This window comes from Macaca thibetana, chromosome X, assembly GCF_024542745.1.
Source record: "Macaca thibetana thibetana isolate TM-01 chromosome X, ASM2454274v1, whole genome shotgun sequence".
NCBI classification, from domain to species: Eukaryota; Metazoa; Chordata; class Mammalia; order Primates; family Cercopithecidae; genus Macaca; species Macaca thibetana.
The window spans coordinates 65,951,583-65,972,063 of record NC_065598.1 but is presented as its reverse complement, the minus strand read 5'-3'; the positions used below and the strand labels follow the sequence as shown (position 1 = coordinate 65,972,063).

General features: G+C 49.5%; 2 protein-coding genes across 5 annotated transcripts in view; one reads left to right on the top strand and one right to left on the bottom strand.

The window, feature by feature from the left end:
* PJA1 (praja ring finger ubiquitin ligase 1) overlaps nt 1-20,481 on the top strand; it is a 1,335,831-nt gene that overhangs the window by 723,821 nt on the left and 591,529 nt on the right. The gene's annotated exons all lie outside the window — the stretch shown is intronic.
* The window catches only part of NALF2 (NALCN channel auxiliary factor 2), a 28,197-nt gene continuing 14,581 nt past the window's right edge, over nt 6,866-20,481 (bottom strand). The window contains exons 2-3 of the mRNA XM_050776242.1: nt 10,209-10,380; nt 6,866-9,802 (exon numbers count right to left, since the gene is read on the bottom strand). Coding sequence (XP_050632199.1) covers nt 9,417-9,802; nt 10,209-10,380 — 558 coding nt within the window. The 3' untranslated portion in view covers nt 6,866-9,416. The remainder of the gene's footprint in view (nt 9,803-10,208; nt 10,381-20,481) is intronic.

Genomic DNA, 20,481 nt, shown 5'->3' with positions numbered 1-20,481 from the left:
GGAGCCCTGTACAGAGTCTTACAGAGCCTCCCACTCTGTTCAGTTCCTGTTCTAATTCCTCTTCTACTCAGGGCAGCCCACCAGGGGTATGCCTTTGAGTCTGGATGTGAGTTGAAGTGAATCGGCCAAAAGGGTGAGGTCAGAACGTGGAAGGCCCTGAACAACAGCTTTCGATATTTTCCCAAACAATGGGAACCATTAGAGGGGCAGGATGCCAGGCCAGTGCTCCAGGAGGCTCCTGGCTCTGTGCGAAGGTGTCTGGGCTGCAAGGGCAGGAGGCTAGAGGCAAGGATGCCAGTCAGGAGGTAATGAAGATCTGGGCAGACAACAGCAGTGACGAAGGAGGGATCAGTTTAGGATATAGAATATATATATGGGGTGGTGGCGATGTAATCTGGGACACACGGCAGGAGGGTGGAAAGGGCCACTGGAGGAGTCCCAGATCAGCTTCTTGCTCCAGGGGTCGGGAGGAAAGGCAGGACTATTAACATAAACGGTGAATTGGCCCCTTAACTGCTCTGGTCCCTCCGCAGGAAAATGCTGCCCTTGCAGCCCTGAGCTTCCTTTAGTCCCGGGCCTGGCTGGACTGGACGGGCCGGCTCGGGGCTGCGGTCGCGAGCTCTGTTTTATCGTTGGGGTCCAGGGAGACTTGAGGCCTGAACGGGCTGAAAAAGAAGGGCGACACTCCCGCGTCCCGCCCAGGCCCCTGCCTCTGGCCCGGCTGGTCGGAAAGCGAAGGAAGGTCAGAAGCGAAGGAGAGCGGGCTACCGGGGGCCAGGTTGGGGGTGGGAACGGGCCTGAACGCGGGAGAAGCCCGCGAAGTGGGAGAAAGGAACAGACGAGGAAGAGCCCGCTCTGCAGCGCGGACAGACCCTAGAGCCAGGCCGGGTTCGGCGGCTGCGCCTCCGCCTCCCTGGCGCCTCCAGCCTGGGTAGGAGGAGCCACAGCGCCACCCAGCGGCCGGTGTCGGGGAACAGCAGTCAGGGCTCTTCTGTGGCCCCAGAAGAGTGGGGAAGGGGGAAGCTGGGTGGAACGGGACAGCGGAGGGCCTAGAGGACAGCGGGTACCAGCGCGGGCACAGAGTGGTTGATACGCCCTCCGTTTACTTCACCTACCAGTCCATCCGGCACATGGCACCAGTTAAATCTTACTCCAGGTCAGCTGATGCTATTCCTCTCAAGCTCAACAATCTTCCATGGCTCCCAATGGGTCACCATATAAAGCCCACACATTCCCTGGCCTGACCTTCACGGCCTTCTGTGTTTTTACCTCAGGCTATCTTTCAAGCTCATCTCTTACCACCCACTCCACACATCCTGTGCCACTCATTCCTGCTCAGATGAACCACCCACCACTTCTGCATCTACATCCATTCACTCAGTGAGCATTGACTAAGGCACTGGGAAGATAATAAATAAGACAGACAAGGTCCTTGTCTGCTCAGAGCTTACATTCAAATGGAGAAAGAGGCAATAAACAAGAAAGCCAAAGTATAAACAAGATCGTTCCAAATAGTTACAAGTGCTAGATCATATACAAAGCAGGGTGGTATGATAGAGTGTCTGCGGTGAGAAGGGCACTACTATACCTAGAGTAGCCAGGAAAAACCTTTCTGAGAAAGTGATATCTGAGCTCAGACCTGATCATGAGGAGCGTTGCAAAAATCTGGGAGAATAACATTTCAGGCTGAGAAATGGCATGTTCAAAGGACCTGAGACAGGAACAAGCTTAGCATATCAGTGGAAAATAAATAAGGCAGGGTGGCTGTAGGAGAGTGAAGGGAATATTCTAGGTGAGGTTGGAGAGATAGACAATTGGCAGGTAGTGTAGGGCACTGTGGGCCATAGTAAGGAGTCTGGAATTTATTTTGATTTAGATGGGAAACTAGGAGAGGGTGTTAGCCGGGGAAAGACATGATCTGGTTTGCATTTTTAAGAGATACTCTGAGTGAACTGTGCATGGGGTGCAAGACTGGAAGCAGGGAGACCAGTTAGGAGGCCATTGCAGTGGTCTATGAGAGAGTTGGTGACTAGGTGGTGACAATGGAGGTGAGAGAAATGGTCAGATTCTAGAGGTATTTTGACCAATTTCTGTTCATGTATTTTCTCCCCAACCAACCCAGGAGCTTCTTGAGCTTCTTCATGTCTGAGTGAGCTTTGGATTCCCATCCTACACCCCTAGGCAGTTAGTTTCTCTGCGATCTGCCACAGTGAATGTGACAGGAGGTAATGGCAGTTGGATAGAAACTTGGGCATGGCGCAGAAGTTCTGAGACTTCCTTCTAGTTGCTCTAATGGGCTTCTCCATCTCCTTTTTTCCTTCTTCACCCTTTAGTGTCACCTAAAAGAATTTAAGTATGTTTTGGAGGGAAGAAAACACAGGAGTTATGGAGTTGCTCCTCTGTGCTAGCAACTGGGCTCCATGTCTTCATGTAGATTACTTCATTTGGGTTAACTTATTTCATATTTATAAAAACATCTAATCCTATCCCTTCATTTTAGAGATAGGCATATTAAGAACCCCAAAAGGAAAAGGGACTTTATGAAGTTGGGTAGAAAGGTGAGGTTGTCATAGCATAAAGCAGTCACTATTTTGAGTCCCTCATAGACCCCTCTTCCCATTTAACACCCAAATACTGTTTGTCTACACCCATTTTGCTAAGGTCTTTTTCAGTCTCTTGTTAATTGTTAGCATTACATAATGCCAATAAATCTCTGGGTGAAACTGCAGGTCTTGAAAAGGATTCAAGGTTTCATGAAGTCAATGAAAGTGATGTTGGAGACCCTCTCCAATGTCATGTAAAGTCTTTGATAAATGGGAATTTGGCAGAGATAGACCAGTTACCCCTGGCAGAAGAGAAAATTGACCTGGCTAATGACAGGATCAAGGCTTCAAAGAGAATGATTCAACTCTCAAAGGATTTTACAAGAGGTCCTTGGGATAATTGAAGAAGCTCTCTAATTTTGGAAGAACAAAACAAAATCTCTGCTTATGACTGTGCTGCAAAAGTCAATATTATCCTCTCATGTACTTTGGTCAGGAAAATTACATTATCCCCCAGTGCTTGACTCATTCTTTGTTCATTGTAAGAATTAGTGCGTATTTGCAATTATTTATACATTTATACATTTTGTACATTTTAAATGGAAACTAAAATATTTTCCATGTTTCCAATTTTATTTCTCAAGATGAAGTCCTATCCAAATCCTTTTTCCCTTTTCTTCTGTTCTACTGTGAAATGTTGGTCCCCATTTCAAGTGGATTCATTGTAAGTGGCCTTTTTCTAGCACCACTTATCCTCAAATAACAAGGACTTCATGTAGCCAAAGCCTTCTCTTCACCCAGTGATTGTAAAGCCTGGCTGCACATTAGAATCACTTGTGAAGTTTTCTAAACAATGCTGAAGCTGGGACTCCCACCCCGGACTAATTAAATCAGACTCTCTGCTGGTAAGGCCGGAACTAAAACTCTCCAGGTGATTCTGATGTGCTGCCAGGGCTGTGAGCCACTGCCATGTTTCCTCCTCGCCCATGCTGAGGCTACAAGAGACAGACTGTCTGCAGTTGGACTGACCTGAAGAGAGTGCCAGGGCCTGGGCCTGGGCGAGGGAGGGAGCGCTTAGAGAGGCAGCTTCAGGGTGATGGTAGCTTAGTCCAGGAGTGAAGTTGTGACATATGGCTTGTAGAGCTACTTCCTTGACACAGCTATTGCGCCCTTTAGTCCCTGAGTACTGTGGGTGTATTGCTTCCTCTGCTTTTGTATGTAGTAGGTTAGTGTGGGACCTGCAATCCCTCATCTCTCTTTCCTATGCACAAGGCCAAGAGAACCTGGCTCCCTCCTCTTGGGTATGCAGTGAGACAAAAACTCTAATGTTGTGGTGGGTGGTATTATGGTTGTCCAATGCATAAAGTCATGTTATTGTGTGGATTTATAACGTGTCTGTTTCCTGCTGTTTTGCCAGAACCCAGTGCAGTGTTTGATATATAGTAATTGCTCAGTAGGTACATTTTGAATGAATAAGTTGAACACAGGCAGGATGTAATCAGTACCACGATTAAGGGACAAAGTGTTATTGAAGTACAGAGGAGGGAGAGATTTTTTCCAGCTTGAGAGAGGGGGGAAATGTGTAAGTCTTCATAGCAGAGGTGGCATTTGAGCTGGACTTTGAAAACTAGGAAAGTCAGTGATAGGCAGAGATGGAAAGAGGGCATTCCAGGCAGAAGAGACAATGCGAGCCAAGGGTGGGAGATGAGACTGTGCAGAGCTCATTCAGAGGCTAACCAGTAGGGCAGTGGGGAGTGGATATGAGTATATGAGCACCTATGGGGGAAGATCAGACTAGTAGGATATGATCAAAAAACAAAGATCCTTGAATGGGATACTTAGAAGTTTACACTTGATTCTACAGACAATGTGGAGCCATCTGATGTTTTTGATGTTTTCCAGGGGTGTAATGTTTGCTTTAGGAAGATTAGCTGTGTCCTCTAGGTAACTCAACTATGGCAGCAATTGTTTCACAAAATCTCTAGCAAGTGCCTCTGAAGCATGTGGGACTGTGCTAGGTAGAGGATGGATCAGAGATGGAGTGACTGGACAAGAGATTGGTTGATAGGCTATTGCAGTAGTCCAGGCAAAAGCTACTGAAGGCCTGAAACAGCTTAGTAGGAGTCAGGGCGAAAAGTATGGGGAGGATTTGAACATCTTACAAAAGAAGAATGATGGAACTTGGTGACTGTCTTAGGTGGGGGTGAAAGAAAGAGAAGAAAGACTGAGTGACTAATGATAATAACAATCAGCATGTGAGTGGCTCCTTTGTGCCAGCTGTTTTGCCAAGTGCTTCATGTACTACACCATCTAATTCTCACAGTAACCCTTGTGATAGATGAGGACACCAAGGTTCAAGGAAGTAAAGGAACTCTTGTCTGAACTCATACAAGTAGGAGATGATGATGACAGCAGTGGCCCATCTAGAGTGGCCACTGCCAAGATGTCGGCTGCAGCAGGAAGGTGTGGTCCAGGCCTCCCACTCCACAGAGCAGGCAGGAGCCCTATCCCCTAGGCCTGGGCATCCCACTTTACAAAGCAGGCAGGAGACCCACCCTTCCAGGTGGGGCTGCAGCTGCCCAGGTCATGCCTGCAGATCTGAGCATCCCTGTGCTCTTGAGGGGCTGAGAGCAGGCAGGAGCCCTGCCCTCCTGGGCACAGCTACAGCTGCCCAAACCATGGCTGCAGACCTGGGCCTCCTGCTCCATGGAGCAGGCAGGAGCCCTGCTCCCCCAGGCACAGCGCAGCTGCCCAACCATAGCTGCAGACTCGGGCATCTCGGCACTTTTAGGGGCCCAGGAAGGCTCCCCTACCCTCGCAGGCTCAGAAGTGCCTGCTCCCACTGCCTGACTTCTCCCTGCTGCCGGTGCCCCCTCTGATCTTGGAGCAAAGTCGGGCCAAGCCCGGACACCATGAGCAGCAGTAGAAGGCAGATAGGTTCATCAGTGAAAGGGGGTGGGTCCCTGGTGAGGCCCCACCTTCAGGCCAGGGAGGGTCTGAAGGCTGGGGGCCAGGCTGCCAGTCCCACAGACTGGAGTGGGAACTTGTGGTGCCTTTTCTGGGCCTGCCCATGGCTGCCCATGGGCCAATCGGTGCACACTTCCTCCCCTCTGAGGCCCATAAAAGCCCTGGGCTCAGCCAGAGCTGAGCAGATGACAGGATGATCAGATGCAGTGAGGAGCTACCCGCTCTGCTGAGAGCTTCAGAGACCTGCAGAGATGTCAGGACTACCAGCTGCAGAGAGGAGCTACCCTCTCCAGGGCCTCCTCTCTGCTGAGAGCTGCAGAGATGACAGGATGACCTGCCTGCAGAGGAGCTACCCACTGTGGGTCCCCTCTGAGCTGTTCTAACACTCAGTAAAGCTCCTCTTTGTCTTGCTCACCCTCCACTTGTCTGCATACTTCATTCTTCCTGGATGCAGGACAAGAACTTGGGCAAAGGCGTCACTGACCACAGAGGTTTTTGGCCAGAAAAGTGACACCCCAAAGATCCCATAACAATGGCACTGGCTAGACTTGGAACTCATATGGTCTGGCTCCAGAGACCATGCTGTGACCTCCATGTTATGCTGCTTTTGGGGAAGTGGAGTGGGCTCATGTTTTCTTGGCAAAGTAATTTGGCAGCTCAGTCAGGACACCAGCCTCTCTCCTGACCATGCTCTCCTTTCCTCATTTATGTGAAAAGCAGTATTAGTGATGGAGAGCCCTGTCTGCCACCCCTCAAGCAGTTGTCCCCAAGTGACCTTCCTCCTGTGATGGGAAGATGGGTCTGGTGAAGAGGTGTAGGAGAGATGAGGCTGGCAGACTAGAACCAAAGGCTGCAACAAAAGCAAGAACTGGCAATCCCCAGGCCACATACAGCCTGCAGACTTGTTGAGCCCTCATGGAGATAGGTTTGTTGGTTTTTATACTTGAGCCAACATTTATGAATTAGGGGGCTTCATGTTAGAATCCCAAGTCCTAACTTCCCTTGAAGAATGAGAAGATTGGCAACACTGGACCTACATTCCCCAAGACAACCCTGGGCTTCAGCTGCCTCCTTTGCACATGTCCTGCAGTTCTCAGCACTCAAATTGGAGTCGGCACTTTTCCCCAACCTGGCCTACTTCACTCTATACAGTGATCTGCCTGATCCCTGCAGGTGGCTGGCTTTGTGAGTCCTTGTCTAGAATGGTCTACTACAGTTTACCCTTTCTTCCTGAGATTTGAGCTGACAGAGAGCTGGGCACAGGGTCAACATCTCCGGTCCCACCCCCTCCCCAAGCCACAGCCTTTCCTAATGCAACAAGCTCAACTCCACAGAACAAATCCATGAAGGGAGGGTTATCATCAAGTCTTACCATTTATTTCTTTATGGGGTTAAACAAGAGCAGAGAGGCCTCTGCTCCACAATGCAACAAAACAGAAAGCAGTACACATACAGAGACTCTCACCGAAACACAGAGGCAGGGTAAGAGGGAGGGCAGAGACAACTGAATCATAGCTGGGTAAGGGAGGAAGGGATGGGGGACTACTAGGAAACCAGTTTGGAGACTCAGTCATAAGAACTAGTGCAAGAAAGTCCTACTCATGAAGCACAGTGTAGAAAATGGCATAAGAAAGCTGCCCGGCTCTGCTGCCTGTGATGGAGGGCAGGGGCAGCCGGAGAGGTGGTGGAAGATTAGGGTGGTGGGGTGGATGGGGGCAGTCAAATGACTTTGAGGTGGAGTGAGGTGCCCCTTTCCCCTGCCACTGGGCAAGGCCTTGGGCTGGTCTGAGCCAGGGGTCTCCTGGGCACTTGGTGAAGGGGAAGAGAGGATGGGAGTCTCCAAGGGTCCATTCCCTGGGGCCATATGGTTCCCCTTTACTTCCCAGTTCCTTTTCCCCTGCTGAGGATGCAGGAGTTAGAAGGCAGTACCTAGGGTCTCTCTGGAGCCCAAGCACCTGCCCCTTTACTTATACATAAGCATGTCTGGAAAGGAGCCAGCACCTCTTCCCCTCCCCAGCTGAAAAGAGCACTAGGGATGGGGTATGTGACCAGGCCCGAAGTGCTGAGGGCCAAACAGGGGAGTGTGTGGGCAGGGCACAGGGGTAGGGCTGGGGGATAGGCTGTAAGAAATGAGAAAACTGGCAGGGAAGGACTCCCCAGTCTCATGTAATCAGCCTGGGACCCAGCTGAGGCCCAAGAATGATTCCTTCTCCACTCATCCCTAAGCTGGCCAAGGTCAGCTCTCCCTTCCCCATCCGCTTCTTGGTTTCACTCTCACGAAGCTCCAGGCCCACCCTTCCATTCGCTCATTAGCATCGCATCCCAGGACACAGGCCCTGCTGGCACTAAAGGCTCCCTGGCCTGTCCCAGGAATACAGCTCTGGCTCCCTTTCCTGTCCATTCTTATCAGCATTCAGATGTCCCAGGCAATGTGGGATGCCCCCTACTCCCCACCCCCACACAGCAGACCAGAGCAAGGCTAATGGCCCCCAAGGGGGCTCTCAATGCCTCTTCTGTTGTCCAGCCCTCTAGCCTGACTCAACAGTTTCTCAGCCAAGAGATGACAGCACATTATCTTTAGTCAAAGGGTCTTCTTGGCAGTCCCTGGACTTTCTCTTGCAAGGGGCCGGGGTGACTGGAGCAGAAGACCCTGCTACAGGGTGAAGAGGAGTCTGGGTGTTTCACAATTGGGACAGTAACCCATGGAGTCAGGGATGGAAAGGTGTGAATACTCTTTGGTAGGCTGGGGACGGGGACAGGGTGGGGATAGGGGAGGCTCATCTCTGGAGAGCTCTGGGGCAATGCCACCAGGTTCTCCTTCATGGAGGCCTGGGCTGGGACAAGATGGGGGAGTATGAGGACCCGGGCCAGGCCTGACCCACTTGGGCTTAAGTCCCTCCTCCCCATGGAGATCGGAAATGGAAATATCTTTGACCCCAAGGCCAAGATCTCCAGGGCAAGAGTGGCCCTTGGGAGTATGTGCACCTTCTGTAAGATATGGTCCTTCAGACAGCGGCAGTCTAACCATGTGCCTGCAGCCTTTTGTTTTGAGGCCTAGCAACTCAGTTCCTGTGCTCTTTCCCCAGAGGGCTCCTCATGCAACTCACTGATTTGGGGAGCAGTTCTCGAGCCTACCTCAACACTTATCAACTGTCTTCCCAAAGCCGGGTGGCAGTAGCCTATTCGGCCATCTCTTCAAGCCCTCTGTCCACATTTCTCCTCTCCTCTCCCCGTTCTCTATCTTCACTCTCTTTCACCATTCATTCTGTACCCCTTTCCTGCCCCTCATTGCCTAGGGTGGTGGGGCATAGCTTAACTGGGGCCCCGACCTAGCTGCAACTGTGTGCACCTCATCTCCCAGCCTGGTGCTTCACGTGTGATGGTCCCAGGTGGGGCAAGGTGTGCTGAAGTGGCAGGAGGGCCATTGCACTGTCTGCCGTCGCCTGTAGGGATGTGGGCAGGAGGGAATTAAGGATCTTGGCAACAAAAGGAATGTGGAGTGGGGGAAAGAGCTTCTCCCCTCTGTGCCCCCCAACATTCCCTGCAGGGCCAAGGCTGGGTGAGCAGCATCCTTCCCTGGGGTCAGGGCTTTTGGCAGGGGTGGGCATATCCAGTCCCCACTTCCTCCCTTTTTTCGCTAAGCCCCATAGATGGGGGCTTGGGAGGGGTCACCTGCTGCTCCTGCCTTTTTCTCCCGGATGAATTTTGCAGCTCCCTGGGGCCCTCTGGCCATTCTGTTGGAGCTGATTTTGGGGTGGGGGTAGGTTGGGGGGGATGTGTCGTTCCCCCATTTCCCCCCGCCCCCACCTTATCCTATACCTCCCATGGGAGGAACCCCTCCCCCCCACCTGGGGGAGCTGGAGCTGATGTCAGTGTGTGGTGGAGGTCTGTCCTCCCTCCCTACTGTCACTCTTCCCGTGTCAGGCCCTCCTCTAGGGCAGGCAGTGTCTCCAGCCCCAATCCCCCACCACCCTGGTTGCTGGAGAAGGACACCACGGTATGGAGGAGCATGAGAACAAGGACGCAGAGCCGGATCCTGCTAGGGCTGAGGCGGGAGCCCCCAGAGACCGGCAGCAGGGCGGGCTTGTTGCTGACACGGTGGGGGTGTTCATGATGGGGGTGGTAGTGATGGTACTGTTGGTGGTAGTGGTGGAAATAGGAGTGGTGGAATTGCTGGTGGTGGGTTTTGGGGGCCTCAGACTCCTTGAACTTCTTCTTCTTCGCCTCACAGGAGACCCACTGCACGTCACAGCACTTGGTTTCCGGACGCTTTGGTGAAGTATCCAGCAACCCTGCCAATGGATAAGGAAGGTGTGGTGGGGTGCTCGGAGAGCTGATAGCTATGCCTTACCTAGGGAGCAAGTTTCCAGAGCTGGGGCTGCTCAAGTAGCCTCATCTAAGGCTCCTTCCCCCCAGCCCTCGGCACTTGCCCTTTCTGAGTCCTTCTTTCCTGGGGACCCCAGCCAGTTTCTTCGGGATGACTACCTGGGAGTGTCCTGGGCAGAGAAAGACACTCTGGTCTTTTTCCCTATTCCAGTTGGCCCTATCCCCACCTGGGGACCTCACTGCCCATTCGTCCAGCCACTGGCCTTCTTCTCACCTGACTCCCCGGTTGTTCTCCCTGCTCCCAGCTCCTCTGACCTGATGCCTGTCCTGGGCCCCCAGCCTCCTCCCTCTTCCCCAGTGCCCTGCCTTTACCTGTACAGATAAAGCCAGGGAGCCCTCCGTACACCATTTCCTCATTGTCGGGGAGTATAAAGGGGCACCGGGTCTGCACCTCCAGGCAGTATTGCTTGCAGGGCACCCAGCGCTGGCATTCCTGCTGGGTCACGCTGAAGTATTCTGAGCACAGCCAGGCCTTGTAGACAGCCTGTGGGGAGAGGAAAGAGCATCAGCCCATGTGCCAGCCCCTTCTCACCTCAGAGGAGAGGGATGGGGAGACTTACTTGTGGTCTCTCAAGGGGGCCTCACCAACCTAACCCCAAGATTCCAGTGGGTAGAGAGGAAGAAGGGCTTGGATCAAGGCCACTACATCTTACCTAAGATCTCCCATCTCATAGCCAGTGCTCCCAAGCACCCCAGTCTGCAGTCATCCAAGACTCAGCATTTGTGTGTTGGCGAAGATCACAAAAGTACTGGAAGGTCAGCACTGGAAGGAGCCTTACCAATCATTCCGTGCAACCCTGTCATTTTACACTTGATCCAAGGAAGTCTCTGACTTGTCTGAGACTACCTATATATAATGAGGCAAATGTCAGTTCTGTTCAATTCAGCAAACATTTCTTTGGCTGATGGTATTGAGTTTCTAAATTCAAGAAAGAATAATCCTTGCTCTACCTCATTAGAGTGTTGTATGGATGAAATAATATGGCACATATGAAAATGTTTTGTAAACTGTAAAGTGTAACGCAAATGTGAGGGGTTATTTTTAATGAAAACAAAAAACAAAAAACAAACAAACAAAAAGAACAGGAACCTGCCTTACCAGGCACCACATGTGCCTTTGAGCTCTACTTGATCCATGCTCTGCCCTATTGGCTTCTGCTCTGGCATGGAGCAGACATCACACACACTGCTATGTTTCATTTGGAACCTCTGCTTTGCAGTTTCACTTCGCGGGTATGCTTCCTGTCCCTCATCTAGTCCACCCCTACCAGGCACTGGGTCCTAGCTAACAAAGGTTCCCTGCTCCATACTCTTTGGTTATTATCAAGCCCAGGGTTTCTTAACAGTGATACTACTGACATTATGGGTCAGATAATTATTTGTTGTGGTGGCTGTCCTGTACACTGCAGGATATTGCACAGCATCTCTGTCCTCTACCCATTACACAGTAGTAGCATTCTCTCCCCTCACCTATTGTGAAAACCAAAAAAGAAAAAAAAATGTCTCCAGCCATTGTCAAATGTTCCCCTGGGGTGGGGGCATTGTCTCCAGTTGTGAACCACTGATCTAGGTCCTTGCTCCTCAAAGTATGGACCTGGACCAGCAGCATCACCATCACCATCACCTAGGAGCTTGTGAGAGATGCAGGATCTCAGACTCCACCCCCGATCTGCCAAGTCAGCATGTGCATTTTAACAGATGCCCAGATGGCTCTCATGCACCTGGCCTGTTTCTGTCTCGCCACCCACATCCAGTCCTGTATCTTTAGGGGCGCTTTCTAGGTTCATTGTTGTTCCTCACAGCAATGGTTCTCAGACTTCAGTGTGCCTCAGAACCCCCTGAAGCATTTGTTAAATATGCAGACGTCTCCCTCTGTTTCAGCTTCAAGAGGATGAAGGTGGGCTCAGAATCTGCATTTCTGAGCCAAGTCCGGGTCACTGTGCTGCAGGAGGCTCTTCTATCATATTCTGAGCAACATGGTTTCAGAAGCACTGTCAGTTTCTTATACTTACTTTAAACATTTTCACTAAACTACAAATAACTGCTGTGAACATGGACTTTGGCAATGCAATCCCACACTGGCCTTTTCCAAAGCAGGGGGATACTAGTGGGTGATAGGGTAGGTTGTGTTGCTAACCAATCCCCCAAAGAGCAAAGCATTGCTTGGGACTTTGGTATTTCACAGTCATCTCAAATTTAACATGTTATAAATTTTAAAATGTAGATCTTATTTTTTTAATCCCAAATCCACTGTCCTCCTCAAGTCTTGACCGTTTCAGTGAGTGCCATGAAACCTAGATGTCAGCCTTCATTTCTCTTTCTGTTTCCCCACATCTAGTCCATCAGCAAGGCATGCCAACTGTAGCTCCACATCCACGCCTTTGGGCAGATCATCATCATCCCTCACCTGGATGACAGTCTCCCATCTGGCCTCTCCACCTGCACCCTTGCTCTTTCCAATCCACTGTCTACACAGGAGGAACAGGGGTCTCAAAACGCAATTGACTCGTGTTACTCCTTTGCTCCAAACCCTTCAATGCATTTAGAATTAAACTTCTGACCACAGATTTCTAGCCCTTGTATAACTTTGCTCCTGTCTTTCTCTTCAACTTCATTTTCTTTCTTTTCCTTGAACATGCCCTACTTGTTCCCACCTCAGGGCCTTGGCACATGCTGTTCTTTTGGCCTGGAATGCTCTTCCCCCTACTCTTGACATGTCTGGGTCATTTTCATTTTTCAGTTTAAATGTCCTCTCCTCAGAGAGGGTCTCCCTTACCCCTCTCACCAAAGGATGCTACCCTCATTATTCTCTTTTCCTTGCTTCTTCACCACAAGTATTACTTTCTCTGCACTCTTGTTTGGTTCCTGTCAGCTCCACTAAAATGTGAGTTGCACGTAAGCAGACATGGGTTTGCTTTATTAACCATTGTGTACTCGGCACAATATACACTTTCAAAAATCTGTTGAATGAATGAACAGGACAACTAAATGAGGACATGTCCCTATGCTCATGAAAATTCCAGTTTCATGGGTAGACACATCTAACTTGAATCTATGGCATATGATCTATACCACAAGAGAGTTCAAACCACGGACCAATGGAGGGAAGCAAGTAGAGAAGCAGGGGAAGATTTCAGTGATGGGAAAACAGTTGAGCTTGGACTCAAATCAGGATTTTAGATGGGGTGGGTAGAGATGACATAAACAAGCATTCCAGGCTGAGACAATAGCTTAAGCAAAGATATGTCGGCAAACAAATTCATGGTGTGTTAAGAGAACAGAGAATGGTTTTATATGAATGGAATGAAAAGGGCATTGGTGATCTCTTGTTCATGGACATTTATTTCCACGTTTTCACTATTATGAACAACGCTCCAGTGATTATCTTTATACACACATCTCTCACACACTTGTGTTAAATTTTATTTATATAAATTCCTAAATATGAAATTATTGGGCTAAAAGAGTATATGAAAAGGAACGGGAAAGGAGTGAAAGGGCGGTAGAAAAACAGGTGGAAATAGGAGGCAGGGTAAGAGAGCTGGAGGGTTAAAAGAGGGCAGGAAGAGAGGGGCCTGAGGGGATTGAGAGAGTGGCAGATGGGGTAAGGGGTGGAAGACATGAGGTGTATGGGAAAGAGAGGGTAAGGAATGGTAGGAATAGTGGGGGTAGGAAACAACAGGGTTGGGAGAAACAGCCAGGGAATTAGAGGTGGAGGGTGTAAGGGAGGTGAAGAGTTAAGAGTGAGGTGAGGGTGAAATAAGTTGAAAGAGAGGGTGAGATAGGGGTAAGCGGGGCTGTTAAGAGGAAGCGGTAAGAAAGAGGGAGTAAGAAAGACGGGTAAGAACAAGCAGGGGGTGAATAAGATGGAATAAGAGTGGCTAAGGAAGATGGGAGCGTAAGAAAGCAAAGGTAAGAAAGAGGGATAAGAGAGTGCAAGAAGGGGAGGAGAAAGAAACAGAAGTAAGGCAGGAAAGAACATGAAATTACAAGAACCAAGGGTCCCAGTACCTTAGAGACTTCCCTCCATCTTTTGAGCCCCTGAGTGCCAAGATGAGTCTCTGTCCACAGGCTCTGCCCCAATATCTGTAGCCTGGACCCAGAGCCTGCCTGACCCTCACCCCAAAATGTGTGCAATCGGCCCCCTCCCAACCCTGCATCCATCAGTGCAACTCAGAGGTCCCTGTGGAATTCTTTCTGGGCTCTTCTAGTTCAATGCTCCAGCTCCTAGGTGAGAAGGCCCCAGTGGAGTTCCTGCCCTCCTCCCAGGCAACTGCAATTAGCCCAGTAACAGGCTATGGTGGCTGGGCGCTCCCCTCATCTGCTCCTGGAGGGAGGAAGGGAGGGAGCCAGCCAAGGGTAGGTTGGGGAAGGGGGAGGGGTGGCCTGACATTGGGAGTGTGGCCTTTCTCCTTAATTAGACGACCTCCCCACTCAGTCCCCACACCCCCAGCCAGAGTCACCATGACAACAAGTGGGTGAGCAGATTGCTTGGGGAGGACACCAGGCCTGGGGGTGGCGAAGCAGGAACAGGCAAGGAGCTAATGAGGGGAATGGAGGAAGAAGAGTGACACGGGGCTCAGAGGTAATCCAATTCCTCAGCCCCACAGCTGGCCAGCGGAGGCCATCGCTATCCCTCATGCCTCAGAGGTAGGCTGGGGTCCTTCTCAGGTGAAAGATCTGGCTCTCAGTGTTTGTTACAGCTTGGGCAACAAGCCTGCCTTAGACTCTGCAGCTCTGTTTCTTAGATGGACCTAGGTAGCTTGCCCTGTCTCATTAGTGTTAGGACTGAGCCAGGGGTTGACAGGGGGAGGTTGTTTGGGCAGTCACAGCTTCCTGGGCACTTGTCTACAAGGATGGAGGAAAGCCAGGAGGGCCTGGCTTAGGAGAGTTGTGGGGCTTGCTGGAGGCAAGGGATGCAGGGAAAGAAATGTTTCAGAACAAGACAACAGTCAGTTTTGGGTGAACCACGGAGCTCTTTTGTTCTCCAGGATCTCAACTCTGGCTGCATATCACAATCACTCAGAGAGCTGCCAAAAAAATACTCCTGTCTTGGGCTGGGTGTGGTGGCTTATGCTGGTAATACCAGCAATTTGGGAGGCTGAAGCTGGCGGATCGCTTGAGTCCAGAAGTTCTAGACCAGCCTGGACAAAATGGTGAAACCCTATCTCTGCAAAAAAACATAGCTGGGTGTGGTGGTGCACACCTTGGATCCCACCTACTTAGGAGGCTGAGGTGGGAGGGTCACCTTTGCCCGGGAGGCGGAGATTGCAGTGAGCCGAGATGACACCATTGCACTCCAACCTGGGCAACAGAGTGAGACCCTGTCTAAAAAACCACACACACACACAAATACTCCTGTCTGGCTCACATCACACCCAGACCAACTAAGTCAGAATCCTTGTGGGTGGAGCCTACACATCTGTAGTTTTTCAAAATACCTCAGGCAATTTTAGTATGCAGCCACAGTTGAGAACCATCGGTTTGGGAGGAACTGGAAACCTGGCTTCCCACCTCCACTCCAGGGTTCTTCCTACTGAACAATCCTACCAGCAACAGTGAATCCAAAATTTGAGAGGCAGGACACAGGGCGTGGGGAGGGGAGGAGAGCTGAGGAGAACCAGACCTGCTCTGGCGTGTTAGGCTCTTCAAACTCTAGCCCTGGCATAAAAGGCTTTCCAATTATGTCCCGTCCTCTGAGCTTAACCATCCTGAACCCTTGAGATGGCAGTGGTGGGGGGTGGGGGGGGTGGGAAGCATTGACCTGGCGGTGCCCTCCTTTCCCCACCTCAGTTGGGCCACTGCTGGGCTCAATCAAGTTCTGGCTGCTACAGCCCAGTTGCTATGGGAACTGGGAGGGGAAGGAAGCAGGGAATAACTAGAGGGAACACCAATTAACCCAAAAAGGAAGCTGCGAAGGCTGTCCCATCCCTCCTCCCAGCTGGGCTGCAGAGCACTCCTGAAATGGGAGGGCCAAGATGAGAGGAGTCACCACCCGTCCTGGGCTCTGCAGTTGCCAGTCTAAGGAGGATCCAGAGAGCCTTACTCTCCGGCTCTGAGGCTTGCAGCCCTGGCCGTGGCATCCTCATCCCTACTCTCCTCTAGAAAGAAGACTTTTACGTCCCAAAGCCAGGACTCAGGACCAGAAAGTTTAGAAAGTGGAGGCCATCCCAAGCTCCTTGGTTCTGGGGCTGAAAAGCCCTCCGGGGAGGAGAGCTTTAGTTCTTGCCAACCAGGAAGTTAAGCAGTTTCCTTCTTGGATTCTAACTTGCTTCCCTCCCTGGGGCCTGTTTCCCCATCCAAATCCTCCCTATAGGCCTTCTCTCCAGGGCTGCTTGTCTTCCTAATGTACCCCTGGGGCCCTTGACCAGCAGCTGGAGCTGCAGCCGCACAGCCTGTGGAGGCAAAGCAGCAATGTGAGCTACATATGGGGATGATATCCACTGTGCACAGACACCACAGTAAACTCCGCTCCCAGATTTTACCCATAGGGAAACTGAGGCCCAAAGAAGAGGGTCGACTTAGCCAAGTCAGAGGCATGGAAGCAATCAACTATAAGCCATGATTCGAAGGGAGGCAACCTGATTGCTAACCTGATGCCTCTTGGTACCGCATCCATCAGCACACAGAGAAGTGTGTGAGGGACCCCCTCGGGCAGGGTCTGAAAAGAGCCAAGAGCTCCTAGTCCTGACTCGGGGCTTTCAAAGTATTGGATCAGAACAGGGTTAGGTCAGAGTCAGTCTCCTCAACCAGAGGAAGGAGATCATAGACGTAACTCTGGGGAAAGTAGTTCGTTGGGATTGGTAGAATCAAACTGGGATTAGAGGCATTAAAGGGCAAATCCAGGTGGATGATAGGGCTCTACTTAAGTGGCTCTAAAAAATAAGCAACAGCTGTCCTGCTTCTCAGACTAAGCAATCATGAGTCAAAGTGGCCTGGCCTGAAGGAAAGGCAGGGGAGATGGCTGGAGAAGAGGGTGAGAACCTAGAGCCAGCACATTTCCAGAAAGCTCTCCCACCATCAAGCCTCTTGGGCCATCTGCTCAAAGGCCAGCGGCTGGATGGGCCCAGCCTGGACACGGTTGGTCCAGTGGAGAAACAGTGTCCCTAATGTAGGAGCAGCTCTGAAGGGGCCTAGATAATCCATGTCAATCAGGTGAGTAGAGGAGTCAGGTTCATGACTGTTCCAGAATAGAAGGGACCATGAGAACCATCACAACACTGCCCTATCTGCTGTTGGAATTTCCACTCCAACATCACTGCCAAGTGCTTATCCAGTTTCTGATTGTAAGCCTTGTCACAGGGGGTCATGCTGTCCTAGGGCAGCCCATATCTTCAGATAACTCTAGCAGTTACAGAAGTTCTTCCTTCTTTTGAACTAATTCCTCCTTGTGGCTTCACTCGCGGCTCTTACTAACTCTTCTGGTGCCATATGGAACAGCTACCTTCCTGTCCCCCGTGCCAACCCTGCAGGTATTTTTAGACTTCTCCGAGTCTGGTTTTCTCATTATTTGTCCATGCGAACATTTCATGAACATCTTCTGAGTGCCTGGCACTGTACTGGGAACTACAGATAATAGAGATGAGTAAGACAAGATTCCTGTCTTCAAGGAGCAGGGGAGACAATTATATGAATCAATCATTTGAAGTCACTGTGATAGGTAGCACAGACAGTTCCCAACTTATGATGGGGAAACTTACACTTTTTCAATTTTAACCATAGTGAGAAAGCAATATATATTCAGTGGAAATGATACTTCAAGTACCCATACAACCATTCTGTTTTTCACTTTCAGTACAGTATTCAATAAATTACATGATACATTCAACACTTTATTATAAAATACACTTTGTGTTGGATTATTTTGCCTAATTGTAGGCTAGTGTAAGTGCTCTGAGCACATCTGAGGTAGGCTAGGCTAAGCTATGATGTTTGGTAGGTTGAGTGTATTAAATGCGTTTTCAACTTACGATATTCTCAACTTACAATGGGTTTCCCAGGGTGTAACCCCACTGTAAGTCAAGAAGCATTGTATCTCCTTGGTACAGTAGTAGCATTAAGGGTGGAGTGATCAACTGTGTTTTGAGGGCTGAAGGACAGGAAAACATCTCCATGTGGGAGAGGGTTGAGTTAGGAATTGAAAAAAAAATGAGTAGAAGGTAACTAGGTGGAATATGGAAAGAGTAAGTACACTTCAAGCAAAGAAATGAGCAGGCATAAAGGCCTGGAAGTGTTGAGTTTAGAGACTGTAGGTAGTTCAGCATAGTTAGAGGGCGCAAAGTGGGACACAATGGGAGATGAGGTTGCAGAGGAAGGCCATGGCCATGGTTATGATATGCTCTGGAAGCTGACAAGGAGCTGGGCTTCATCCTACAGGCAATGGAGAGCCTTTAATAGGTTTCAAATAATTGCCTACTTAAAGATCGCTTGCCCCTCACATGACTAACTTTTCAGACTTCTGTCTGAAAGTGTGGATGATGGAGTATAGGCATCAAGACTGGAGGCATGGAGACCAGTTACGAGACAATTCCAACAGTCTGAGTGAGAGGTTATGAGGACCCCGACTAAGGCAACAGCGGCAGAATTGAGAAATAGGGAGGAGGGGGTGGATGTGGGAAGAGATGTTAAAGAGGTAGAATCACCAGGATTACTTGAGGATGTGGGGAATGAGAGAGAGGGAGAGATCCAGGATGATGACCAAGCTTCTGGCTTGGGTAGCTGGATGAATAGTTTCATTTATTAAGGCAGGGAAAACAGGAGGCACAGAGTTGGGGGTGAAGACGATAAATTCAGTTTGGGGTCATGTTGACTTTGAGGTATATGTGAGTCAGCCAGGTGGAAATGCTGAGGAGGCAGCTGGACACAGTAGTCAGCTCAGAAGGAGGGTCTGCATAAAGGCTTGGAAGTTATCAGGGGCTAGGGACTTAGTCATCAGGAACATAGTAGGACTACACTTTCCCACATCCTCTGAAGTTAGGCATGGCCATATGACTTGCTTTGGTCAATGAAGTGTGAGTTGAGGTGACATGAGTCACTTCTGGGGAGAAGTTTTAAGAGCAAATGTATGATGTGCCACATTCTCCTCCCTCTGATGCTGACTGTGGAAGCGGTGTTATGTTGGATTCTCTACCATGCTGGGTCTTTGGTGACTATCATGAGCCGATGTTCCCTGATGACCTGTTTCAGACATGTATCATGAGAAAGAAGTAACCATTTGTTGTGCTAAACCTCAGATATTTGGCGGTTGTTTGTTACCAGAGCATAACCTAGATCACCCTGGCTGCGTAAGCAATTGTGGAAGCCTAGAAAGTGGATGGCGTTGCCTAGGGAGAGTAGATAGAGAAAGGGATCAACAGATCCCTAGAAAAACTAACATTTAAGGGGCAGATGGAGGAAAAGAATCAGATGAAGATGGAGGAGTGGCTCAAGAGACCGGAGGAGAAACAGAAGAGAGGCATTCTGCCAATTAAGGGAGGAGAGAATTTCAAAGAATAGGGAGTGGCCAGCAGATAAGGATTTAGATGGGAACACAGTGGTTTGGGGAATTAAGAGGCAGTCTCATTATGGTGAGAGCAGTTTCAGTGGAGCAGTGGGGGCAGAAACCAGCCTGTAGAAAATTGAAAAGGAAATGTGAGGAAATAAAATCGAAGATAGCTATGTGTAGACTACTCTTTCAAGAAGCCAAACATCCCCAATGTTTTTTTCAACTATTTCAAAAGATGTGGTTTCCAGTCCTCTCTTAGCCTGGTTGTTCACATTCAGATGAGTCCCTGTATTTCCATGTCCTTTGCAACTACACACAATCCCCGGATAGGATTTATCAACACAACGTGAAGTAGAGGTATCAGCCCTCCTGTCCTAGAAACTTTTTGTTAATGCAGTCTAGGGTCACATTTGCTCTTTGGGGGACTGTATCACATTCTGGTAACTCATGGGAAACAAAGAAGAGGAGGGCTGCCTGAGTGTGGGACCAAAGGGACAGCCTAGATCAGTCTTAACACAGAGCCTTCTGGTAAGACATTTCTATAAATTATACACTCATGAGACTGTAGATTCACCAAGGACAGATTGTATCTTACTCATCTGTCCCCTGTCCTCAGGGCCTCACATGGAGGTGGGTATATAAGTGGAGGAGGTATACACATGGAGGTACTTGACAAGTACTTGAAAACCAAACCTCTAGCAACTAGAGCAAGGTGGAGAGCTCCAAGAAAAAAAGTGAAAATAATGGGTTATGAAAGTGTTTGTGTGAGATTTTATAGTTCTGATAAAGAAACTGGGAATGTATCAGCAAAAAATGAGAAAACTAAGCAAACAAAAAACAAGAGGCAATTATTAACTCCATGCAAACAAGATGACCAAGGAAGGAAACATAATCACAGTATTCTACATAACTCAGCTGTGAACAATATTTGTAATTCTAGTAATATAAACTGGAATATTGTTAAAACCAGAAATTTTGATTTGCCAATACTGAATGTATGAGGGGAGGGGAAGCATGTGTGTATGTTAAGTGCTGCTGGGAGTAAAAGAACTAAATCTTCCTCTAATCACATTTTAAAAGTCAACAGATATTTAAAAGAGA